Source organism: Triturus cristatus, chromosome 6 (assembly GCF_964204655.1).
Source record: "Triturus cristatus chromosome 6, aTriCri1.1, whole genome shotgun sequence".
Lineage (NCBI taxonomy): Eukaryota > Metazoa > Chordata > Amphibia > Caudata > Salamandridae > Triturus > Triturus cristatus.
In genome coordinates this window covers 767,309,718-767,337,295 of record NC_140589.1, presented here as the reverse complement: position 1 = coordinate 767,337,295, position 27,578 = coordinate 767,309,718, and the positions used below count along the sequence as shown (strand labels likewise).

The window sequence follows — 27,578 nt, the reverse complement described above, 5'->3', positions numbered from 1 at the left end:
GCCTCAAAACACACTGTTGTAAAGTTCATAATGCTATTATTTGATTTTCAGCCAAGTTGTACACAAAGAGGCCTATTCACAAAGGCATTTTGGAGAATGTAAAGTAGTACATCTTTAGTACTTTGGCTTATTTGCACGTTCACTGATAGGGAGATGAATGTTTCAAGCTGATTCTGTGCTAACAAATGCGGTGTGAATTGCCCCCATAACATATATATTAAATATAGCACCCAGGACCCTTTCCTGGGCTGTACTTCAAGAAATGACCACATGCATCTTGTGGTAGCCCTGAAAACCATCTTCATAATATGTATATTTAATAACGAAGATACTTTTACTTACAGGCAATCCTTAGCACACTAACTACTACTTATCCTCATCATTGTCCTTCCAACAACATCAGCCCTTTAAACTTCGAACAACAATGAGCACTCCAATGTGACCTGAGGACTTAAGTACCTGACTTCATACCCAAAGTCCCTGGGACATATTAACTTTATTTTGGCGCATGGCAGTGAAGAAAGCCTTCCTGCTGTGCTGCAGTGTATCAAAATAAATGGGCAGGAATGTGCTGTGTCTACAATGTACGGCACATACCTGTTCATCTCCCCTGCACTGACACACAAACAGCAGCCGTGCGCCAATGCAGACACCTTTTTGCCATGATGCAAGGATGCCTGCGTTGCAGGGATGATTGTTGTTGTGCAGGAAGGTATACCTTCCTGCACATAAAAATAATTAATGGCGATTTGCTTCTTCTATTTGTGCTGCAGAATGCAGCACACATAGAAAGAGCAAAACATGAGGAGAAATAAAAGTATGTTTCCTCTTTGTGCCACTCCTATGCCTCCCCTGGGGAGGAGTAGGATTTCGGGACATTCTCAATTTCAAAACACTTGTAAATCTGGGAATGTGTCAGGTTCCATGGATGAACACTTGCAGCAACACCCATAGAATTCCCCATTCATGCAGAGTAATTGGCTAAAAGGACCAATATTTACAAGCCCATGAAAAGTCACACTGGCTAACTTTAAGTACCCTTGTAAATATGGGCAGGCACACTGCACCGCCGATGCGTCAAAAAAAGTGCTGCATCCGTGGCGCAACGGGCTTGTTAATAAGCCCCATTGATTTTAATATTTTCAGTTTTATTTTAATAGTTGAATTTGTAATGCACCCCAGAGCACAACAGAGCACTGCACATTGTAACAGGATACGTAGCCAGCATGTGGAGACTAGGAGAAATCAAGATTAATTCAAAATGAGAACTTCTGACAATAAATGTACGAAAACAAAAAAGAAACCGCATCATAAAGGAGTGATGCAGAGAAGAAAGGGGTTAGGTCTAGGATGCTAAGAGTGTTGTAAATATGTTCTTTGGGAGGAATATTCCTAATTGCAACACCATGACAGTGAGTCTGAGAGGCAAATGGAGATTATTCCAAGTTTCAAGGCATGGTTTAGAGTTTGACAAATGCGCCTCCATCCATAAAAGTATTAGAGCATATTGCCTCCTCAATCCTGATGGGCTCTTGTCTGTCAAATATCAGTCAAGCAGTCATCCCAGTAAATTTAAAGGATCTGACATTATGACCACCATCTGTTTTGATGGCCATTCACAAAACCTTTCAAACGTTATTGTTTTTCTGCAACAAACTTTCAAGGAGAAAAACAAAAAACTAATGAACTTTTTACACTGGGAGTTTGCATTTTTTTTTCTGTTCCTCACTGCCAGGATTTTCTTGGTGGCAACTTTCTTTTCTGGTGGCAATGGAGAGGGAAAAAATATATTATACGTCCAACCTAAAAAGGGCAGGCAATGCAATGCCCTTCCTCTGACGGGGTTTTCTCATTCAGGTGGTCAAAGGAAGTTTTCTGCTGATAAACTCAAAAAGGGATCCATCGAAGGAAAATGTAAGGTCCAGCAGTCTCTAAATGAGGTGAGAAAACCGGGGGTTAGGAGCAGAGGATACTCCATTTTTGTTTGTGACAGAGTGCCTTGTCTGCCAAACTCTAAATTGGGTCATTAGTCAAAATTCCAGGAAAGCTTGTTGCTGGGTGCTTTCTTTGTAAGTCCTATTGGTTTTGAGTCTGGTGATACTGAAGCAATACAACACTGGAGGAAAGGAACAAGGGAATCAAGGACAGAGAGAAGTAGGACTCATAGAAAGAAAGATTACAGAGAAGTAATTAGAGCAGTACCTGTTCATAACTCATCCTTATGATGGTCTTTATACTATTAGGATAAATGGAGGAACACCAGGGGCCTTATTACGCCAAGGGCGCACTTTTCATGTTTCCGCTATGAGGCACCTTTAAATAGGCGTGCCGTGTGTACCCTACTAAAGCAAATAAGCTGCCCTCATGGCAGCCGCAAACTCGTGCTGCCCTGAGGGCAGTGCATTCAAGTGATTAAAGAAGCAGCTGCTTCAAAGCCGCTCCGTGTTTCACTGTGCAGGTGGCAACCTGCCTGCACTTTAAAGAGGGATTAGAGATCCTTTGCAGACGGGTGCAGTAAGTGACCCCACCCACCTACAAGGAGATGTGTGGGGGGTCCATGGGACCTTCTTTTCCCCTCCAGAGGTGTGCCAACAGGGGCACACTGACAGTGCACTGCCTTTTGTGGCACACTTTCAGTTCGCCTCCTGACAGCTTCTTTGCCTTTGCGCGATTGTCCATAATGCAGCGCAAAGGCAAAGAGACTGGCTCCATGTAAATGAGCGAATGCCCTCTTGAGATAGCGCTTGTGCTACATTTGTACCAGCACTATATGTATTGCAGAAGGGCTTGCACAAGTGTCCGAGACCCCTCCTGTAATACCAAAGTTCTGTGGGGTGCACAAAGCCCTTTTGGCCTCTGGGGCACTTTCTGCAATACAGCCAAAGTTGTTTAATCAACAGCCTTCTGCAGTCTTCTATGAGTAATGCACCAACTAGACCTCTGCACATGTTACCCATGATAAATAGAAATAAAAGGGCCAGTGCTACCCTTTAAACATGGTTACATTGGATTACCCCTGGTTGATGTATTTAGTCCCTAGTATATAGTGCTGAATACACACCCAGGGACTGGAAGTACAATGCCACCTGTGCCCTACAGCCCCTATGGTTGGCCTGTATAACATATCTTCAAGTCCTTCAAGTGTAGCCTGACTGCAGCTGCCCAAAAACCTGATGTCAAATGAGCCATTTTTGGCAGGCGTTAAACTCTGTTTATATATATATTAATGTCACCCCTTAGTACAGTTGGTCACCCACAAGTTAGAGTGCCTGATATTTAATTAGTGGAACATTAAAGTTAGCAAGTTCCTCCAGTGACTGGACCCCAAAAGCAGTTTTCACTGGCAGGGCTGTGGCTGGACCCTAACAAAATGTCAAAGTGCAGATTATAATCTCTAATCTGTAACATCTGACAGGAAATGGCTAAAATATTCATTGAAAACCCTATTTTTTATATTTAATAAAAGTTTAATTCATTTGTAAAGTTTGACTTTTAATAAATATTTAGAAAAAATAACTTTTATAAAGTTTCCTTTTCCCTTCTTGAAGCACCTGGAGACTAATTTGCATCAGCCTACCAGCAGCTGCCTTGCAAGTGCTTGACCATAATGAAGTCTGAAAGCTGCTCCCAAGTCAGAACAATGACTTAGGCCAGGTGACAGGGTGTGGGGCATTTGATCCCTATCATGACAGTTGGAGTGGACCCAGGAACTTCATAACTTGAAAGGGACAGAGATAGGGTATGCCCATTCATAGTTTATTGTAAGGAGAGACTTGAACAAGTAGTAGTAGTAGTAGTAGTAGATAAGACTTATAAAGTGCACTGTGACCAAAAATGGTATCCTGGCTCTAGCTATTACCACTATGTAGGAAAATCAACTGATGAAGATCTGAAGCTAAAACTAGTTATTAATGAGGAAAGAGCCAGGTTTTCAGCGATCTTCTAAATTTTAACAGGTGAGAATGAGATCTTAATGGAGCTGGTAGTTTATTCCACATCTGAGCTGCTTTCGTGGTAAAAGTATGTCCTCCTTGTCAGAATTTGTTGAATCTGAATTCTTGGACATAGTTGCATGTGGCCGATCGGAGGTGTCTGCCGGAAGTGTATTTTATTAGTTTGGCTCATAGGTGTTTTGGTCCTTTGTTGTGTAGTAGCTTATGCACAATACAAAGAGATTTAAATATAATCCTCTGTTTGATAGGCAGCCAGAGGAGGTCTTACAGGGCATTTGTGGCAGAGGAGTGTCAAGGTCTGTTTAGTGATAGCTTTGCTGTAATGATCTGGATGCGTTTCAGCTTCTTTAATAGATAGCTGGGAGCTCCTAATAGAAGGGCCTTGTAGTGGTCCAGCCTGCTTAGTATTACAAGGCAAAGTCTTTATCCCCAAGGTCCACACTAGCCAGGTTGGCTCCGAACCAAGTGGGAGGGAAGCTGTTTCCAGAACTGGTTTGGAGTAGACTCAGGGAAGGGGACTGATTATTTCCCTGGCCACAACCCTGGGAGGGTGCACAAAAGGGGAAGAGTTCCCCCATCTTGGATTTTAGGAGTCAGGTGCTCTGTGGGATTGGTCACAGGAAAGCAAAGAGGGTGTACTGCAAAGGTTAGGAGGGTTGCCCTTGGGTATGTTTTCCCTGTTGGTTAGGGCATGTCCAGGGGTCCCCCTCACCCACAGGTTAGTTCAATCTATACATGTGCCACTCCAAAGAACCCTCTTCAGAATCTGTGAAACATCGTTGGAGGACTGGACTTTCTGGTTGTGACCTGAGAGGAGCCTGGAAGGACTGGACCTGCTTTATCCTGTACACAGGACAAGAAAGTGGCCTCCAAGGACTAGCTGACTGACCTCTGTGTGGCTACAGGGACACAACAAGCTGCAAGAGGCATTTGTCCTGAAGTATCCAGATGATCAGTCCTAAATGGACCTGAAGTGAGTCCTGGCTCCTAAGTGCTGTCCCTGATGTCATGGGGGCCTTAGAAGAAACCCAGGGGAGCTACTCTAGAAACCCTGAAAAGTTGGAACTTAGAAGTGTTTGGACTTCCAAGACCTTCAGAGCATCCGAGGATACCTCACTGGAAAGGTGTCCAATTTCATAGAACCTTCATCAGATACATCTCCTTGCTTGCCCCCCAGAGCTACCAAGGTTTTAGCTTATCTGTGACATTCTCGAAATTTCAGTTTAATTATTTCTGAGTGACATTTAATGACTATGATTGACACTTTCTAGCGAGCAAAAATCAAACAATGAAGACGAGGGGAACATATAAATAACAGAAATTATTCCCAAGTGATAAATGAGAAACTCTAAGAAGATCTTAAAACTGCTGCTGAGCACCAGAAATGGAAGGGCACTAATCAACATGGCCCACCAAGAGTCGGACCACATAGCTGCCAAGTTTTCAGGTTGCTTATGTGTGACATTTCTATAATTTCAGTGTTGTTATGAATCACATTCTACTATCTAATGTGTGACACCTCGAGTGACACTTTCTCACCAGAAAATCAAGCTATAAAGTCAATATAAAGTGCTAAATATCATAAATTGTCACCTTTAGAGCAAAGAGAAACACTAGTCAGACTACATGATCCAGTCAATCATCATTAACCAAAAAGTAGCATGACCCAAACCAAGTTCATCCTAACTCCACTAACATTATCAGAAACAGTCAGCCAACGCAGTATTCTTACAACTTGTACACATCCAGCAGATCTACCCCAACGCAATGTGGTCTAACCCCATTTAAATCAATGAACCCAGTCATTTCAAATCCATTCTAGCCCATTCCCACCCACCATAACTAGTGTGGCCCTGTCAGGTCCATCGTAGCCCCATCAACAACCATTAGAATCAGCCTTGCCCTCTGCAGCCTTGCAACCCAGCCAGTCCGAACCATTATACCCCCATCCAGATCATCCAGAACCAGCCTTAAATTAGGTTGCTACCTGGCCTGATCAGTATTTTAATGTCCTGGCCCACACAAAAATGAAAATCCTCGCAAGTCAATATTTCATTTCTTTTCCTCTTATCAATACATATTTCAAACGGCAAACATAAGAACAAAAGACTTCAGACCTTAAAATGTCTTCAGGAGCAAACTTAATGGTCAGTGACTGCCAACTAAAATAATTAAAATCAGCAGTTTTAATAATGAACAGGAATGATTTTATATATATCCTGTTTACTATGTTCAGGCCTTTGCTGAATCTTGAAATAAGGACAAATATGGTATTATTCTCTGGGAAAGGCGGCAACACTACTGGTGTAGCCCAATCTTACTTAAACCCCATTCACTGCCCTAGTAGTTAACTCACCTGTGCCACAGTCACAAGCTCTGGCCCAGTGACTCACTGTCAGACTGAGCCAGGGTGTTTTCATGTGGCCGACAGGGCTACCGGAGATCATGCGGTGCTCTGGAGTGCTCCAGTATTGACATGAGACACCTAGGGCCCAGCGTGGGCTGGTTGGCTTCAGTCACAGATCGGTGCTCCCTGTTACTGCACCTCCCATTTGAGACCAGAAGGAGAGTCCAGTACCACTCAGTCTTCGTTGTCGGTGGCAGAAGCCCAGCTACCGCAGCTGGGTGCAATCAGTTGAATTTGAATTTTAAAAAATTTATAAAGCGCACATTCACAATGCAGTTTCATGGCGCTAGAGGGATTCCTGGGCAAGAAGAGTGCAGCTGACTATATGCTGAAGGTCTGCTTAAACAGGAAAGTCTTGAGGACCTTGCGGAACTCCATGTAGGAGGGGGAAATTCTGATATAAAAAGGGAGGGTGTTCCAGAAAGTGGGCGCAAGCACCGCAAATTTCTGGCCTCCTGATCTTTGCTTCTTGAAGCGAGGAATGACTAATTGGGATTTGGTGGATGAACGAAGAACTCTGGAAGGGCAATAGTTGATAATAGTGGAATTTATAAAGGCAGGGGCCGTGCCCATCCGGGCTTGGAAGGTAAGACAGCCAAGTTTGAACAGGGCCCGTTGCTTAATGGGGAGCCAATGAAGGGCGATGAGAAGGGGTAACGAATGGTGAAATTTAGATAGGCCATGTACCAGGCGAGCTGCCTGTTTCTGCACCAACTGAAGACGTTGAAGTGCGTAACCTGGGGCACCATTATAGATAATGTTCCCATAATCGATCTTGGATAAAACCATGGCCATTACAATCAATTTGAGTGCAGAGGGAGAGAAAAACCGGGATACTTTCCTAATGATACACAGGGTAAAGAAACAGGAAGAAACAACCGAACTAATGTGGGAGTGGAGTGTCAAATGATGATTAAGTGTGATGCCAAGGGTCTTGACTGAATAGGAGGGTGTGGGGGGTAAGCCAAGGGAGGGGGGCCAAAAGGAAGAAGACCAAGGGTTGCCACTGCCACCCGTCAGAATCAACTCTGTTTTGTCCGGGTTGAGTTTGAGATGGTTCGCATTCATCCAATCCTGGATAAATAGCATGACGGACTGGAAGGCAGTAACAGCTAGTGAGGGGGAGGAGAAATTAAAAATAAGTTGGAGGTCATCAGCATAACTGTAGACTGTGACCTCCATTTGTTGCAGCGCGAAAATAAGGGGGAAGATGTAAAGGTTAAATAATAAGGGGGAGAGAGAGGAGCCCTGAGGGACGCCGCATTGCACCCTGCGGGGTGGAGCGGAAAATTCGGCCAGATGGACGGCCTGAGTGCGGTCAGCCAGGAAGGAGCCTATCCAGGCCAGTGCTTGTCCTCCTATGCCCGCCGCCTCGACACAGGACAAGAGAATAGAATGGTCCACCGTGTCAAAAGCGGCGGACAAATCCAGGAGGACCAAGGCCTGAGGAGTGTTGGTATCGAGACCCTCCCTGAGTTGATCCATGACTGAAATAACCCCCTTCTCGGTGGAATGGCGGGGACGGAAGCCCGCCTGGCAGGGTACAAGATAGTTACTGTCCTCAATAAAGGTGCTAAGTGTCTGGGTGGCGTGGGACTCAACTATCTTGCCCAAGTAGGGAAGAAGGGATATCGGGCGGTAGTTTGTCGTGGAGGAAGGATCTGCCCCCGGTTTTTTTAGTATGGGGAAGATTATAGCAGTCTTGAAAGGGGCAGGGACGAGGCCATGCGTGAAGCAGTCGTTGAGGAGGGTAAGGACAGGGGATGGACATTCGGCAAAGATCTGATGAAGAATACGTGCCGGGCAGATGTCAACTGGAGAACTTGACTTGACACGGCTAAGCAAGGGAAGCAGGGATTCTCTAGTGAGTGCGGGGATGGAAGTAAGGGACAAGGTATTGCCTGGAGAGAGGGAGTGGGAAAAAGTGAGCGAAGGGGGGGGGAATATTTGCTTTGATACAGTTCGCAGTGATCAGTCAAAAACTGACTGCAGGATGTGCTCAGTGGCATTGATAGCTATGCTCCTGGGTTGGCACCCTCCTGGATTGTGCATGGACGAGGCACCACTCGTTACGGCAAGAAAAACAAAACAGCCACCCCACCTTACTTTCTGTTTTCGGCCAAAGGAAGACTGGCAGGACTGGAATGTCTGTATTCCTGAGAGACCACATGGTACTTTCTCTAGCTGGGCAGGGTGGCTCCTAAAACTGCTTCAGTAACTTGATGATATCCCGGGCCACGGCGTGGCGCAATATATTTAATGTTCTCAGGGTGAAAAGAAAGTTTGACACAGCCACTGTTGTGAGGACTAAGAGCATGCAGCTGAACAGCCCATCGCGGTTGCTGCTTAAATACGTTCTCCAGCCTCCCCTCTTACAGCGCGCCTCGGGGTGGTCCATGGGGCACTATATTTGCGTGACTAATGCATTTTAGGGCAATGATGTGGACACCAGCACTAAAATGCACTAGTCTAACCCCTAATGTGTGGGACTCAGCAGGGTTATGCCCCTGAAGGATTTTCAGTTCCATAAAAAAACTCAGTCAGAAAGGTAAAACCTTTCACCGATACGAAACTCCTTGGGTATCAGCAAAGTCAGCCTGAAATTGCAGCTAGTTCCTGGTCTGCCTCTTCCTAACATTTTCCTGTCATTGTAGCTTTGTGCTTCTTGGTGCTGTTTTTAATTAAAACTTTACAAATTCATATCTCTGGTTCCCCTTATAGGATTTTTAGGTCGAGCCTGGGCAGCGCAAGTGCCGCTCTGCTAGGCATGCTGTATTGAGGTATGGCATACAAACTCTGCCCATTTCCCACCCATCTTTTCAATTGACTGCAGTTAGTGTCCTTGTGAAATCTCTGCTTTTCATTACTTAGCAGTCCCTCCTTGGTACCGCCCTGTCTGCATTTGTAACCTCTCAAAACGACTGGACTTTTTACTTGTGTTGTTACACGGTCTGCTTTATAAGTCGGTGAACAATATTTTCTTTAATGAGTAATGCAGGACAATGGCGGGTGCTTATATTTACAGCGCGCCTACACAGCACTCGTGGGACAATGAGAGCCACTTCTTGTATATGGAGCTCGCTATGAGTGCTTTCACTTTAATAGTTGCAGCCCCACACAGCATTTGTGGGACAATGGTACCTGCTTCTTGCATATGTAGCGTGCTAAAACTTTAATAGTGGCTGCCCCCACACAGCACTCATGGGACAATGGTGCCCGCTTCTTGTACAGCATGATGAGGAGCTGGAGCTGTCACCTAGCTCACTTGCACTTCAAAGGCACTGGCCCAGCTCACACACAAAGGAATTCACAGTAGCATATTGTGCCCCCAAACAGACTGTGACCAGGACAGGGAGGAAGGAAATTACAGACATTTCTGTAGGGGAAGGATCCAGAAGTTTCTTCCACTTCAAAGCAGTCACCAGGTATAAAAAGGGAACCCTCTGACCCATACTTGAGTACACTCCTGGACCTGTGGATACTACAGAAGGACTGTGCAGCTGACCTGCTGCACTGGAGCGGGAACTGGACCTCCCTGAGGCTTGTCCTACCGTCTAAGAAGGAAGAGTAGACATGCACCCTTCATCCCAGGCTGAAATGACACAGATGACTGACCTCCTGTTTTGAGCTACAGGGACACAACAAACTCCAGAGGCCTCCATGCAACCACCCAGCTGTTGGAAAATGGCCCTCTCTGGATGGTCACCCCAATCATTTTGCCTTCCTCCTCCTCTTTCTTTTCTAACCTCGTTTTTGTTGGCTTTAGGACTCTGGCCACTGCTAACCATTGCTAAAGTGCATGTGCTCTCGCCCCAAAACGTGGTAACATTGACTTACCCACAATTACCAAGTTTAATTTATTTACACGTCCCTAGCAAAGTACATTACATGTGCCCACAGCCTGTAAATTAAATGCTACTAGTGGGCCTGCAGCACCTGATTGTGCCATCCACTCAAGCAACCCTTTAAACAGGTCTCAGGCCTGCAGAGACTGTGTGCGGTTTACACTGCCATGACAGCTTGGCATTTAAACCCCTTGCCAAGCCCTAAACTCCCCTTTTATTACCTATAGGTCACCCCTAACGTAGGCGCTATGTAGCCCATAGGGCAGGGTGCTGTGTAATTAAAAGGTAAGACATGTACTTTTAAGTTTGGCATGTCCTGGTAGTGAAAAACACCCACATTTGTTTTTCAATACATTGAGGCCTATTTTTACAACCTGACGCGAAGTATTTTTGTGGTGTTTTTTTACTCTGTTACTGTTTGAAGTGTTACAGAAAAAAATGCACCCATTAACTCTTAAGTTGCTTGATCTGTGCCAAGCTACCAGAGGCTGAGCACACGTTAATTTATGGTGTGTATTTGGCTTAGCCTGACTGGCATTGTGGTTCCTGCTTGGACTGGGTGCATACGTCTGTCAACCAGAAACCCAATTTCTAACACCATCTGCACTGGCCCTGCCTGGACCTACATCATGAGCCCTTCTGGCCTCTGCTGGAGTGAGTTCCCGATCCCCAAGATGGGTGCCTCGGGTCCTGGACTCTTGGTGGGCCATCAGTTGAGATCCTCCTAAAAGAAAAGAAGAATTCTTGAAGTTTTGGGCTCTTTTCAAACGCAAACGGGCCCGTTCATGCCGAGATTTTGGCGCCTGCACTGCCCTCCAAAGTGAAACTCCAATGAACCTGACTCTTCTCGCTACAATAACTACCAGTGACGACTGGCAACAGGAGATTTGCACTTTGCGCTAAAGCATTTACAGCCCATGTTGTCACCAATGTGAAACTCCAGCAATCACTGTCCATGATGCTCAATAGGATCTTCCTGCTACAGCGATCACAGTCAGCAACACTTGGCTGCTTTTCGCACTACAGTGATGACTATCCAGACGCTCTACCTGCTCCTCGTGGCCTCCTTCTCTGCAAAAGGAACTCTTCGCGCTGGACATTAGAAGGTAACGTTTTCAGCTGCTCTAACCTGGTCCCTGTATATGGCCTGCAGTCTACTGCGGTTGGCCTGAACTTGTGTCTTTCACTCGGCCTTGCACGACCAGATGACTGCGAGTGGTGCTTTGTGGTTTTAGGCACCATACTTACCAAAAATATTTGAAACTGAATATTTCTGGTTCTACTGATTGTTTTTTTGTCATCTTGGTGGCAAATGAATTATTACATTTCACTCTACTTTTATACATTGGTGTGGTATTTTTCTTGTGTTGTATTGCCGGTCATTTGTTCTGTGATCAACACATCTGTCAGTTTATGCAAAGAACTCAGTGTCAGTGATCCCGCTCTTTTCAAATATTAGCCACAGAACAAGATAATAGCCAAAGAACAGCATTGTACATGGTTGTACTCCGGAATAACGAGTACAGAAATATTGTAATACTCTAATATCATAGCCAAAGTATTACGGATAAAATGTCAAAACGTGTACATAGGGAAGCATAGATACATCTATGTACCATGTTTACATACATCATGTACCATGATTTTCTCTCTCTCTCTCTATATATATATATATATATATATATATATATTACTCTCCAAAGTGTCCAGATCTTAGGGAGGCACACGACAGCTTGCATCTCTTCAACCCTCCTCCAGCACTCCCGAATTCTCTCTCTCATGCCGACGCGTTTCAAGGTAAAGACCTCTTCTTCCAGGGCAATATGTACAACTGGAGTGCAGTGAGTACTTTCCTATTGGCTCAGTGCTTTTAAATTGATTGGCTTAGTGCAACTTCCTGTAGTGGTGCATGCTAGTTAAGTACCACTTCCTGTTGGAATGCATGCTGGGATATTGAGTCCCAAGGCAAAGTACAATTATTTTCCCTCAGTGGGCCACTCGCGCTCCTGTATTTTAAAACAAATCAATCCCCTATAGTAGGGTCTGGAGCTGCCTGGGAGGAATCCTCTTCCTTTCTGGCTCGCTGTGCTTCTCTGCCTGGATGTAGTTCCTGGCTCCGCCTCACTTCAAATTAGTGATGGTGCTCTCCCCCACAGCAGGACAGCCGCGTTAACATTACTCTCCAAAGTGTCCAGATCTTAGGGAGGCACACGACAGCTTGCATCTCTTCAACCCTCCTCCAGCACTCCCGAATTCTCTTTCTCATGCTGACGCGTTTCAAGGTAAAGACCTCTTCTTCCAGGGCAATATGTACAACTGGAGTGCATTGAGTACTTTCCTATTGGCTCAGTGCTTTTAAATTGATTGGCTTAGTGCAACTTCCTGTAGTGGTGCATGCTAGTTAAGTACAACTTCCTGTTGGAATGCATGCTGGGATATTGAGTCCCAAGGCAAAGTACAATTATTTTCCCTCAGTGGGCCACTCGCGCTCCTGTATTTTAAAACAAATCAATCACCTATAGTAGGGTCTGGAGCTGCCTGGGAGGAATCCTCTTCCTTTCTGGCTCGCTGTGCTTCTCTGCCTGGATGTAGTTCCCGGCTCCGCCTCACTTCAAATTAGTGATGGTGCTCTCCCCCACGGCAGGACAGCCGCGTTAACATTACTCTCCAAAGTGTCCAGATCTTAGGGAGGCACACGACAGCTTGCATCTCTTCAACCCTCCTCCAGCACTCCCGAATTCTCTCTCTCATGCCGACGCGTTTCAAGGTAAAGACCTCTTCTTCCAGGGCAATATGTACAACTGGAGTGCAGTGAGTACTTTCCTATTGGCTCAGTGCTTTTAAATTGATTGGCTTAGTGCAACTTCCTGTAGTGGTGCATGCTAGTTAAGTACAACTTCCTGTTGGAATGCATGTTGGGATATTGAGTCCCAAGGCAAAGTACAATTATTTTCCCTCAGTGGGCCACTCGCGCTCCTGTATTTTAAAACAAATCAATCCCCTATAGTAGGGTCTGGAGCTGCCTGGGAGGAATCCTCTTCCTTTCTGGCTCGCTGTGCTTCTCTGCCTGGATGTATTTCCTGGCTCCGCCTCACTTCAAATTAGTGATGGTGCTCTCCCCCACGGCAGGACAGCCGCGTTAACATTACTCTCCAAAGTGTCCAGATCTTAGGGAGGCACACGACAGCTTGCATCTCTTCAACCCTCCTCCAGCACTCCCGAATTCTCTATCTCATGCCGACACGTTTCAAGGTTAAGACCTCTTCTTCCAGAGCAATATGTACAACTGGAGTGCAGTGAGTACTTTCCTATTGGCTCAGTGCTTTTAAATTGATTGGCTTAGTGCAACTTCCTGTAGTGGTGCATGCTAGTTGAGTACAACTTCCTGTTGGAATGCATGCTGGGATATTGAGTCCCAAGTCAAAGTACAATTATTTTCCCTCAGTGGGCCACTCGCGCTCCTGTATTTTAAAACAAATCAATTCCCTATAGTAGGGTCTGGAGCTGCCTGGGAGGAATCCTCTTCCTTTCTAGCTCGCTGTGCTTCTCTGCCTGGATGTAGTTCCTGGCTCCGCCTCACTTCAAATTAGTGATGGTGCTCTCCCCCACGGCAGGACAGCCGCGTTAACATTACTCTCCAAAGTGTCCAGATCTTAGGGAGGCACACGACAGCTTGCATCTCTTCAACCCTCCTCCAGCACTCCCGAATTCTCTCTCTCATGCCGACGCGTTTCAAGGTAAAGACCTCTTCTTCCAGGGCAATATGTACAACTGGAGTGCAGTGAGTACTTTCCTGTTGGCTCAGTGCTTTTAAATTGATTGGCTTAGTGCAACTTCCTGTAGTGGTGCATGCTAGTTAAGTACAACTTCCTGTTGGAATGCATGCTGGGATATTGAGTCCCAAGGCAAAGTACAATTATTTTCCCTCAGTGGGCCGCTCGCGCTCCTGTATTTTAAAACAAATCAATCCCCTATATTAGGGTCTGGAGCTGCCTGGGAGGAATCCTCTTCCTTTCTGGCTCGCTGTGCTTCTCTGTCTGGATGTAGTTCCTGGCTCCGCCTCACTTCAAATTAGTGATGGTGCTCTCCCCCACGGCAGGCAGCCGCGTTAACATTACTCTCCAAAGTGTCCAGATCTTAGGGAGGCACACGACAGCTTGCATCTCTTCAACCCTCCTCCAGCACTCCCGAATTCTCTCTCTCATGCCGACGTGTGCGCACAGTGAAAAAACAGAAAAAAAAAAAATAAATAAATACATAACTTAGCATTTAAAAAACCGTACAAATTCACTGAAAAAACCATAGGTTTCACACACGTTATAGTTAGGAATTATCATTTACAAAACCTTGCAAATTCACTTAAAAAACCATAGGTTTCACACATGTTATAGTTAGCTGTACATTTCACTCGTAAAAAAACAATGAAATTCCACGTTATAGTTAGATCAGGTAACTATAACGTGCGCGACCGCAATCCACAATGTGTAATTTCAGATGCCATCATTGATGTCATGAGTGATGTCACTGACCATGTCATGAGTGATGTAATATGTGACGTCATCAGCAGTTTATTGTGGGCGCGCAAGTTATAGTTACCTGATCTAACTATAACGTGGAATTTCATTGGTTTTTACGAGTGAAATGTACAGCTAACTATAACATGTGTGAAACCTATGGTTTTTTAAGTGAATATATATATATATATATATATATATATATATATATATATATATATATATATATATAGATTCACTGAAAAAACCATAGGTTTCACACATGTTATAGTTAGCGGAAATTTTACTGATAAAAAACCAATGAAATTCCCCCGTTATAGTTAGTGCAGGCAACTATAACTCACGCGACCGCAATCCTCTGCTGATGCTAATACTGTATTTAGACACTTATTTGCCCATGTCTTCTTCCATACATTTTTAGCTATACATATATTACAAATATTTTTTTTTCATAAAGACACATATGTCATCAGCAGAAGATTGCGGTCGCGTGAGTTATAGTTGCCTGCACTAACTATAACGGGGAAATTTCATTGGTTTTTTATCAGTAAAATTTCCGCTAACTATAACATGTGTGAAACCTATGGTTTTTTCAGTGAATTTGCAAGGTTTTTTAAATGCTAATTCCTAACTATAACGTGTGTGAAACCTATGGTTTTTTCAGTGAATTTGTACGTTTTTTTAAATGCTAAGTTACTTTACGCCATTCGTGGCGTGCGCGCCCACTTAACGCAGTTCGTTCCGTGCGCGCACGGTGCGCTTCGCACACCGTGCGCGCACAGTGAGCACGCGGTGCGCTTCGCGCACCGCGCGCCCACTTTACGCAGTTAGTGCCGTGCACGCACGGTGGGCACGCGGTGAGCTACGCGCACCGCGTGCCCACGTTACGCTAGATGGGCCATGTACGCACGATGCGCTTCGCGCACCGTGCGCACATGGAGGACATATGATGCACTTCGTTTTGAAAGGTAATATTTTAATTTTTCGTATAAGTTATAAGCAATGCACAAATGGTGCCCTTCGGGCACCATTTGCACACGGGGTGGAGAGAGTGTGGATAATTTTTTTTTAAATTATTTTTTGTTTTAATATTTTAGTTTAACTCATCTTTAATAAGCAATGCACAATTGGTGCCCTTCGGGCTCCAATTGCACACGGGGTGGGGAGAGTGTGGATAATTTTTTTTTTTATAATTTTTTACCGTACGCGTACGGTAAGCGTAATCGGCGAAATTAGCGAAAAAATAAATATTCCGTTTTTGGCCTTGAGGGATCTTTGGGGACTCCCTCAACATTGCTATGTGTGTGGGAGCTGTCTAAACAGCCCCTTTACATGTTTTTGGGCTTAATATTTTAAACATCACTCTCAGTGCGAGAGAGAAAATGGCGGCCGCCGCTTCCTGGTTTCGGCCAATTCGAATGTTTACTAAGATCTAAGAGCCAATCAGAATCGCGCTCGCGCACGCCACCGTACGCGTGCAGAAAGAAAAATTAGGGCACATTTTGACTTCTCAAATCCTGTTCTATTTCATAAAAAAATTCTGACATGCAGACTGAAACATGCACTTTGAATACCAGCAGCAGACTTCCCTGGTGAGCGGTAGCTTGACTACAGTGATCTAATGAGCAACTAGAGTGCTAACATTCAGAATTTATGGCAAATGTGTGACACATCTGAATGCCTTCTTGATGGAACCGAAGTAAAAAAATGAAATACTGAGGAGACGGCAGTAAATGAGGAAATTAGGAAACTTCATAACAAATAAATCTCCCAAGATGGCCACCAGAGACAAAAGAGCCCAAATGTAGCCCAAATATCACCCAGATGTAGCCCAAGTATAGCCCAATGACAGAATGTCCCAGTGTGTTCTTAAGAACAACTAGAGCGCTTACTGTCGCCTTTTAATGAATATCACGCAAATCGTCATGGTGATAGGTGCATACGGTTTGTTCAGCATGTCCTAGGTGTTTCTATAAATATATATTTTTTTAAATAATAAAAAACAAAGGCCGGCCCCGGGGGATGGGGTCCCCGGGGCCATAAGTGACCTGAGGAGGGGGGCAACGCAGCCCCCCTCCTAAAGAATTAAAAAAAAAAAGAAGCCATGACCCGGGGGTTGGGGTCCCCGGAGCTGATTAAGGCCTTGGGAGGGCCAAATTAATTTTTTTCAACAAAAAAACTTAGGGTGCAGGCCCTGGGGGATGGGGTCCCCAGGGCCAGTAAATTAGAAAAAGAAAGGGGGCCACACAGCCCTCCTTCTTAAAAAAATAAAATAAATTAAAGACCGGCATCGCGCTGGAGGCATTGCCCCCTCCTTGCAGCACTCTGCAAACGCGCCCCCTGGCCAGTTGTAAGTTGGGGAATTAATTCCCCTTCAATACTGAGGGTCCCTGAGGGCCAACTAGCCCAACAGGTATCTCCAGTATGCGCCAGGGAGCTGCGTTGCAGACAGGTGTTCTGAGGCCACACCCCTTTTTACACCTCTATGCAACGCAGCTCTGTGGCGCTTACTGGAGGTACCTAGTAGGCTAGTTTGACCCTAGGAACCCTTAGGATTCAAGGGGACTTAATCTCTCAACTTAGAACGGCCACAGGGCGCGTTTACACAGTGGTGAAGGGAGGGGACGGGGCCTGAGGTGACGTGTGCAAACACGCCCCGTGGCGCGTTTTAAGTTGGGGAAATAATTCCCTTTCAATCCTGAGGGACCCTGGGGGCCAACTAGCCCACCAGGTGCTTCCAGTAAGCGCCACTGCTCTGCGTTGCAGAGAGGTGGTGCAGGCCATGCCCCGTTTTACACCTCTCTGCAATGGCGCTTACTGGACGTACCTAGTGGGCTATTTTGTCCCTAGGGATCCTCAGGATTCAAGGGGACTTAATCTCCCAACTTAAAAAAAGGCCACAGGGCGTGTTTACACAGTGGGGAAGGGAGGGGACGGGGCCTGAGGTGACGTGTGCAAACGCGCCCTATGGCGCGTTTTAAGTTAGGGAAATAATTCCCCTTCAATCCTGAAGGCCCCTGGGGGCTAACTAGCCCACCAGGTGCTTACAGTAAGCTCCACTGAGCTGCGTTGCAGAGAGGTGGTCCAGGCCGTGCCACTTTTTACACCTCTCTGCAACGCAGCTCTGTGGTGCTTACTGGAGGTACCTAGTGGGCTAGTTGGACCCTAGGGACCCTCAGGATTCAAATGAACATAATCTCCCAACTAAAAATGGCCACAGGGCGTGTTTACACAGTGGTGAAGGGAGGAGACGGGGCCTGAGTTAACGTGTGCAAACAAGCCCTGTGGCACGTTTTAAATTGGGGAAATAATTCCCCTTAAATCCTGAGGGACCCTGGGGGCCAACTAGCCCACCAGGTGCTTCCAGTAAGCGCCACTGCGCTGCGTTGCAGAGAGGTGGTCTAGGCCGTGCCTCTTTTTACATCTCTCTGCAACGCAGCTCTGTGGCGCTTACTGGAGGTACCTAGTGGTCTAGTTGGACCCTAGGGACCCTCAGGATTCAAGGGGACTTAATCTCCTAACTTAAAACGGCCACAGGGCGTGTTTACACAGTGGGGAAGTGAGGGGATGGGGCCTGAGGTGACGTGTGCAAACACGCCCTGTGGTGCGTTTTAAGAGGTAGTTTTAATCCCCTGCCCTATTATATACTAGGGGTTTACAGAGGAGGTCATGCTGATCACAGGGGGACCCCAACGAATAGTGTTCCCTAGTGTATGTAGGTGTTTTCACTGTATTCTGAGTGTCTTTTAACATAGCATTGGCTCTAGGACTGGTTAGTCAGACTCAGTTACCACCAGTATCTGTCTGAAAAAGTTGAGGGTACAGGATGATTTTGCAACAGGGCTTCTTACTGCTCTTCTGTTTGCTCTTTCTGCACGCTATCCTTCTTCCTGCACTTTTCTTCGTCTTTGAGGACTTCTGTTGCTTCTTTCTGCATTTCTTTTTTTTCTTTCTGTGCGTTTTTTCTTCTTTCTTCACTTGCCCTATCTCTGTAGGCATAGGTAGAAATTAGCATTTAAAAAACCTTTGAAATTCACTGAAAAAACCCTAGGTTTCAGGCACGTTATAGTTAGGAATTAGCATTTAAAAAACCTTAGAAATTCACTGAAAAAACCATAGGTTTTAGAGGCGTTATAGTTAGCTGCACTTTTCACTCATACAAAAGCATTGAAATTCCCCCGTTATAGTTAGTTCAGCTAACTATAACGCGCGTGCCCGCAATGCACTGCTGATGACGTCACATATTACATCACTCATGACATGGTCAGTGACATCACTCATGACATCACTGATGACATCTCAAATGACATCACTGATGACATCATCCTTATGATAGAGTGGCAGACCTCCTCTCCCCCTAATATAACCTTACTGAATACTGAATACTGAAGTACTTATAAAGCGCTCGAATGCCGAGGCGTCTTGGCGCTGTAGTGACAGGGAGAGCTGTGAAAGCAGATCTTAATGTGAGGAGAAAAGCCAGGTTTTCAATGCCTTTCTAAAACATTGTTTGGATTTTTTGTGAGCGCAGAGCAGAGGGCAGAGAGTTCCATAGTCTGGAGGCTTGGTACGAGAAGGACCTGCCGCCCCATCGCATTCTTCTTATTCTTGGCTTACATATCAGATCATGATTGGCTGACCTTAACGTACGCGATGGCACATAACGAGGGAGAAGTTTGGACAAGTCGTCTGGTCCCGTGCCGTACAAGGATTTGTGGACCAGACAGAGGGCCTTAAACTGTATTCTGGCTCTAACTGGGAGCCAGTGAAGTTCCTTGATGGCTTTGGACGTTGGGTGACGATAGGGTAGATTTAACAGAACCCTGGCTGCGGCGTTTTGGATTGCCTGAAGTTTATTAAGTTGTTTTTCACCTGTGCCCAAGTAGAGTGAGTTACAATAGTCCATTTGGGACATTATCAGGGCACCCATTACAGTTTTTTTTAGCGTTGGAGGGATGTAGGGTAGAATTTTCCTAAGAACCTTAATGGTATAAAAGCAGGTGGAGGTGACCTGGTTAATCTGCGCTTTACAGGAGAGATCTTTATCCACCAGGAAACCAAGATTTCTGACCTTGTCTACAGGACTAGGACAGGTGCCTGCCTCCGGAGGCCACCAAAGATTGTTCCAAACGGACAAGTTCTGACCGAATTCAATTATCTCGGTTTTGTCCGTATTTAATTTTAAAAAGTTACAGCTCATCCAGTTTTTTACATCAAGAAGGCAGTTTTTAAAACGCTCTGCCGTGGCTTCAATGGTCTGGGATACTGACACTATAATTTGAGTGTCATCGGCGTAAGACACTAATTGTAGGCCATGAGATTGAATTAAGGCAGCTAAGGGGGTAACATATAAGTTAAATAGGGTGGGCGACAGCGCCGAGCCCTGAGGGACCCCACCTGGGAGGGAGAATTCATCAGATTGAAAGCCTTCCCAGTGTACTTGTTGGATTCGAGAATCCAGAAATGATGTTAGCAAAGTTAGTGCAGTACCGGAAAAGCCTAGAGTTTTTAGTCTGTTTAATAGAATCGAATGGTTCACGGTATCGAACGCCGCTGTAAGATCTAATAAGATCAGGGCCGTTCTACCACCCTCGTCCATTTTCCTTCGAATGTTTTCAGTTGCCATGATCAGGGCGGACTCTGTTGAATGGAAGGGGAGAAATCCATGCTGAGAGGGGTCTAGGAGCTTGTTGTGGTGAACATACTTTATCATTTCTTGATTTATGGCTTTTTCGAGAATTTTAGCTGGCAAGGGTAGGCAGGATATTGGTCGGTAGTGCTTGAGTACCGTTGGATCTAAAGAGTCCTTCTTGAGGATCGGTCGAATGCAGGCTTTTTTCCAGCAGCTGGGGAAGTCACCAGACGTGATAATATTATTTAGCAGAGGGGTCAGGACAGCTGCCACCGTCTGTGGAATCATGTGTAATATGCGTGGCGGACATGGATCTAATGGGGACCCTGACTTCATCTGTGCAATTAGGTCTGTCGCCTGTATCTCCTCTAACAACGGAAAACAGGAGTAGCTGGACCCAGTCAGGGAGGCAGTGTCATTGTTATCATTAAGCAAAATTAGTGCAGATGAGCTAAGATCATCGTTCACAGTCTGAACCTTTTGCTGAAAAAAGGTTGCAATATTAGTCACGAGGTTCTGATCAGGGCTGAAGACAGTGTCGCGGGGGCTCTTGGTCAAATGAGTGACAGTTTTAAATAGTTCTCTGGTGGTATTAGAGGCTGCCTGAATTTTATTTGTGAAATATGCTGATTTGGCCTGAACTATAGCTGTTTTATATTCCTGTAGGGCTTTGGTATATGCTGATTTATTTTGAGCACTATAATCCGAACGCCACAACCGCTCAAGTCGTCGACATTTCATTTTTATGTGCTTCACCTCTGCGGAATACCACAGCGCAGTTACAGATCGCCTTTGATACACACATTCAAAAATAGAAACTAAAATTTTCAAAACAATGGACATACCAATATCAGTTACAACAACCTATTCAGTAATTCTAAGATCCACATACACATACACTCATTCACCAACAGTCCTATACAGTCACTCATACATGTACTCACTCATCATATGTACTCATACACCTATACATCTTCTTACACAACGCCACTCATCCATAGAGTTACTCACACACATAGTCACTCATGCTAATAAAGAATCAAGCATTCATTTTTCTTGCATATACATTTATACACACACCACCACACTTACTTCTACAGAAACTTACACATACTTAGTCTTTTAAACAATCACTTATAGAAACACATACTTATTCATACAGGAACTCTTTCAATCTCTCACTCTCACATATACTCACTTATATACACCAATAGTCACATATACTAGTTTAAAACATATGTAGTTACTCATAAATACAGTTATTCACTCACTAACACACCCATGCACACACTCATCCACCCATACAGTCCTGCACACATGCTGTCTTCAACCCATACAAACAGTGAGTCACTCATTCATGCACCTATGCACTACGTAATACCCCCCACTGAACCATACAGACACTCAGATACTCATACTGATACTCAAAAAACCAAATAATAACCTATATAGATACTCATGTAGCTACTCACCAACCCATGCAGCCACTTATACACAAAGTGAGAGACTGATACAGATATTTACATATTTAAACATTACTCACTAAGCCATGTATTCACTAAGATACACTTAATCAGTCAGTTATACAATCAATTTTTCAAAAACAAATCATTCATTTAGACACTTATATACCCATTTATTCTTCCATCGACCTTGAGATATACATATATAAAACATATGTAATTTTCAGAAAAACACATATTCACTGGATGATGTCATCAGTGATGTTATCAGTGATGTCATTTGAGATGTCATCAGTGATGTCATGAGTGATGTCACTGACCATGTCATGAGTGATGTAATATGTGATGTCATCAGCAGTGCATTGCGGGCGCGCGTGTTATAGTTAGCTGAACTAAATATAACGGGGGAATTTCAATGGTTTTGTACGAGTGAAAAGTCCAGCTAACTATAACGCCCCTGAAACCTATGGTTTTTTCAGTGAATATATATATAGATATAAATGTTTTGAAGTACATATATGTATAAGAACCTACCTGTTGATATTTTTGTCCTATATATTTGGCTATGATATTAAGATGTAACGATATTCCCTATTTGGTATTCAAGCAGTAGTGGTTGGCATCTAAAGGGAGTGGGGGCGGGTGGGAACCTACAAACATTTAAAATAATAAAATGCAAAAACTTACCTTAACTTCGACTTTAGCTCCGGACCTCTTCTCATCTGCAACCGGATGCTGCAGTGCAGGCTCCAATCCTGGTGCGGCTCTCACGCTGTGAGAGCAGTGCCCTGAATGAAGGGAGTGTTCTCACTCGCCGCTCCCAAGGACACTGGAGCCCTGCACTTACTCTGACCGGGCTGTCTTAAGACAACTGGGTTAGAGCTTTCAAAATGCGCATGTGTGACTGGCCGTCGCAAGACGGTCGGCCAAAGAGACATGCGCACTTTGAAAAGTGCAGAACCAGCCCATCCTCTTTCTTCCCTGCTAAGTGACATGCTGCTGTCTCTCAGCAGCGGCCCCGCCCCCTTCCTGATGCTCGATGAAAAATAAAATGGTAATGTATTTCTTTTATTTTAATTTTCATTCTTTGGGGGGTAATTTAAGTGGAGCGACGCTCCAATGGAGGAGCCACCCCTGTATTCAAGGCTCTCCCCATTATAGATCAAGCTGTATTAAGTTTTTCGAAGTTTGGTTACTTGTGAATGAGTGACATTAATTTGATTTTGTTTAATCAAATGGATGGATGAATTTTCTTTAAGTCCCGGTGCTTGCATTACGCTAGTGCGTCGCCCGCATACGGTGCTTCTGTATTTGACACTTATACTGCCCAGTGTCATCGAATCTGAGCACTGATAATTTTAATAAGATACCCTGTCTCCTTAATTTGAGTATTTTCTGTAAAGTTCTAGAAACTAATAACATAGACAATAAGGGACAGTCTCAAAGGATGTTCTTAATTGGGACGCACCATCCCTGATCCGGGCATGCCCAGTCCATCCGCAACAAACATTATGGGTCGGCAGTGTGTGCCCTCTTCAAGTGTAAACAACCCCTCACTTTCATCCTTTATTTTCTTGAATGTAATTAGTGGCAAAACAGGCCAGAGGGCAGCAAACATATTGAGCTAGGTGGGTCAGAGCAAAGGAAGATTAGAGCTGAAAGTTTCACTGTCTCCTCCTGTTTGTTCTCTCGGGTCACCGAAAGGCCAACAACGCTTTATTTGTTTCACCTTCTTTTTGTAAACTGTCGAGAGATGGTCATGGCGATAACTGTGGTACACGCTTTCTTTCCCCTTCAATCCCCCCCACTCAGGGTCCTTCCATCTTGTCCGCATGCTGCTCGACGAGTACATCCTGCTGGCCATGGAGACGCAGTTCAACAACGACAAGGAGCAGGAACTCCAGAACTTGCTGGAAAAGTACATGAAGAATGCAGGTAATTTACCGTATACACTCTAGCGTTTTTTTTTCTCCGTCCAATGTGTGCAAAAAAGTGAAGAAGCGGCGAACTGCGCAAATATGAAAACACCTGTTTATTATTTTACGGAAACACGTCTGGTTGTAAATGGCGGCTGTGTTGTAAGAGAAGATTTATGCTTGAGGAGGGGATTTGCCGGACGACAAGTGTCTTTTCTCTGCAGTCCTCGTGAATGGTATCCTTTGACACTTTTACTTTGTTAGACAGGCAGTAACCAGCGCCCCCACCGGGTCATCAACTGTGCTGCAGTTTACTATAATGCGAATGATTCCCAGGGTTAACTCAAAAGCAGGGGCTATTAACTGGGGTGAAGGAATTACAAGACGACCCCAGATTGTTTTGATGAAACAGGATTTTTTCTTATTTACAAGAGATATACATATTTACATTTTGTACGAAAGGTCGATTTAATATATTTTTCCACAATCACAAGAATATTACATGTCAGACAGGGGCCAGGAACTGACGGGAGGTCGCCTACCTCTTCGCTCTTAGGCAGGGGAGCATTGAACATTGGGTGGCAGACAAAAAAAAGCATAGGTAAATGCATTGATTAATCTATGTGATTAATAATAAGTGGTTTTTTGTTGTAAGTTGTAGCTTGCTCATTGATTGTACAATATAAGTTACAGAAAGTCTGTTAAAGTGGTATGACTTGTTTAGGTACAAAAAGGCAATATATTGTGCTGATACTAGTGGTAGAGTGCGGGTAAGTAATAGCTAAATTTCAAAAAATGAAATTAATGAGGAAAATAAGAGAACTAATAGATGTAATAGCACCATTATGTGTTTAGAGGAGTTTGGGCCCAGTGCCACTGCACTTGCTGCACCATTCTAATCATGCCCTTAGATAACTGCACTTGTGACTGCCTGTTTAGTTGTAAAATATAGCAATAATCGGTGTTTAATTGGGTGCCTGGAGCTTTGGGTCCTGGTGTCACTGCACCTGCTGCACTATTGAAATCTAACCCTAGCGCTTACTAGATAACTACAGTGGTGAATGCCAGTTTAGCTGTAAAAATATAGTAATATTAGGTGTTTAGTGGGGTGCCTACATCTTTTGGTCCTGGTATGACTGCAGCTGCTGCACCATTGAAATTATGACTCTGTTGTCTGTAGGGTAACTGCACTTGTGCCTTCCTGTTTAGTCTAAAATGTGAAAGTGCAATTAGATTAAGTTGAAAAAAATCAATCCGATAATGCCTGCAAAGTGCAAAGAAACATAGTAAGGCATTAATAGGAAATGTCACAAGTGTTCTAAGGCTAAAGCATCTGTTTTACACAACTAAGTAATAAAAAGCAATCATTCAAGCATACTGCTAGAAGCTGTCTGCCTTTTCTATGGGAAGAGATCTTATATTGACAGTGAATGGGACTTAAACAGTGTGAACAGCTTTTGTAGAAGTATCATAAATGCTTGCAGCTAGGGGAAGTTAAGAAAATAAGTTCCACACAAAAGCGAATTAACACAGTAATTCGGCCGAAAAAGGGAACTGATAAGAGTCCCCTTTTAAGATATGTCACATACAAGAGATTTCACAAGCACAGTGCACGCGCTGTGCAGCGAAACCTAAAAAGGGAGGTGTGCACACTCGTCTGACTATGCATTGGATACCTGCTGGCTTGTCAGTATGATATGTTGTCACAGAGCACTAGTTGCGTAACAAAACTTGAGGGCCTCTCTGCAAAGTACATGGAGGGGCCCCCCACACTCCAGACCCAGTCAGGATCTCTGAGACAAGGGACCAGCAGCCTGTGCACAGTGCACCCCCTCCCCCCACCCTCCCCGGAACCGAGGGTGCTGCGAGGGCTAATGTTATGCCACTGCAGAGCACTGCAAAGAGCTCAGGGCCTAGTCACACAGTGATGCGCAGCAAGTCACCTTGCTGCGCAGCATGACAGGGAAAGGGCAGGAATGTGCCGTATTTAAGGCAGTGCAGTGCATTCCTGCCATTTCCCTTGTGCTGGCACATCAGAAGAGGCAAAAATGAGAAGAAATAAACATATGTTTCCTCGCTACGCCTCACCTGGGGAGGCTTAGGTTTTTTGTGCATTTCCTGTCTACCACTTCTGGTAAATCTGGGAGTGCGTTAAAATCCATGGATGCCCATGGAAATGCCTCCCTGGCACAGAGTAATGCATTACTCAAGATTTATCAAGTCACTCAGGGTCACACAAAGATTGTGTGGCAGGACTAGTATTCCAGGCAAGAAAGCTGTAATGTAGGTGCAGCAGATTATGACCCAGAGCTGGTAAGTACTGTGAAGGCTGTAGGGCAGTGATTCAGGATTTCAAACACCTGTCCGTGTAGAGTGTGAACTGCAGACAGTACAGTAACAGCACTGAATAAGATAGGAAATGATAAAGCCTTCCAGAATAAGACAATTAGTAAGGAAAATGGATGGCTCAGGAGTTGGCAAACAGTTTCTGAGGAGAAGCATTGGGGTGGTTCCCCTAATACAAGTATTTGAGGGTAAGAATTTTCAGATGCAAATGCGCCCGGGAATTGTTCGAGTATTATGGAAAGAATTAAGAGCGATTGCATGGAAACAGATTTAAACATTTTTGGTATACAATAGGTCAAATGAACCAGAAAATGTAAGTGTTTAAATTCTGATAGACAATTGGGCAAGGAGTATGTAGATGTCCTGTGTGGTTCTTGGTCAGTGCACTTCGGGCATTATTGATGTTGAGAGCTATGGAGATCCAAGGGCTGGTGCTTAATGCCATAGTTATTTAAGGAACATCTGACTATAACTGCTGTGGAGGGTAAGATGGGCAAGAGGTGTCCAGACAGGAGAAAGATTTCATTAGCCATCGCATAACAAAGGCCTGAATAGTAGGGCACAGTAATGTTGGAGGTGCAGTGATAGTATCATCTCATATCCTGACACTCTGTGTAGTCAGAGTGGTATTAGCCTTCTGAATGATAGCAAATACTGCATTCTCTGCACATAGCATTAAAGATGCCGTTATGGCAGTGGGGGTGCTCTTCTGCACTGCAAGGCTTCAGTGGCATGAGCTTGCTCACAGGGATAATGTCCTTTCATTACTGAGTCCAGTAGTCCACTAAAATATGCAATGAGTATATGTCTTAAAGGGTATTTCTGTGTAAGCAGATCAGTCATCGCCTGAACATTCCAATGACAGAATAAATAAAATTCCGTGTTATAATCAGGAGTTTCTAAAACTGGAGCATTTGTTATTTCAGGCTTCAATTTCTGGAAACTCTCCCTCATCTCTGGTGTCCATGTTATCATGTTATTCCTGTCACTTTCTTGTTTTATGGTGGCCAACAAGGTCGCTAATAACGTGCTATAACCAAAATCCCATTGACTCACATAATTGCAGAGACCAAGAAATGTCTGTGTTCCTTTGACAGTTTCTGGTTCAGTCATTTGGCAGACAGATGCTGTTCTTTCAGGGGTCACTGGTTGACAAGAAGCTGACAACAATTGCCCCAAATAATAGAACTCTTCCTAACATGTTAAATTTTCTCTCTCTCCACTTTGTATCCTCTACGGGCAAGAGTTACTAGAAGGGATATAGTGCGTTTTCTGCACTGCTGGTCAGCAGGACTACAAATCAATATTTCATTGACATATTGCAACAATGTGCTGACACACTGGAAATTTAACAAGTCATTCTTTATTATTCTGTTAAAAATGCCTTGGGACTCACAATACCCTTGGGGTAAACAAGAGTACAAATACTGAGCCCCGCGGTAGGAAGACACTGTCAGATAATGGCTGTCTGGATGGAGAGGGATGCTAAAGAAGGTGTTATT

The 27,578-nt window shown here is 44.5% G+C and overlaps 1 protein-coding gene across 1 annotated transcript in view; it reads left to right on the top strand.

Annotated features, from left to right (window-relative positions):
• The window catches only part of RFX6 (regulatory factor X6), a 432,357-nt gene that overhangs the window by 304,260 nt on the left and 100,519 nt on the right, over positions 1-27,578 (top strand). Inside the window, exon 15 of the mRNA XM_085609250.1 lies at positions 23,627-23,749. Coding sequence (XP_085465376.1) covers positions 23,627-23,749 — 123 coding nt within the window. The remainder of the gene's footprint in view (positions 1-23,626; positions 23,750-27,578) is intronic.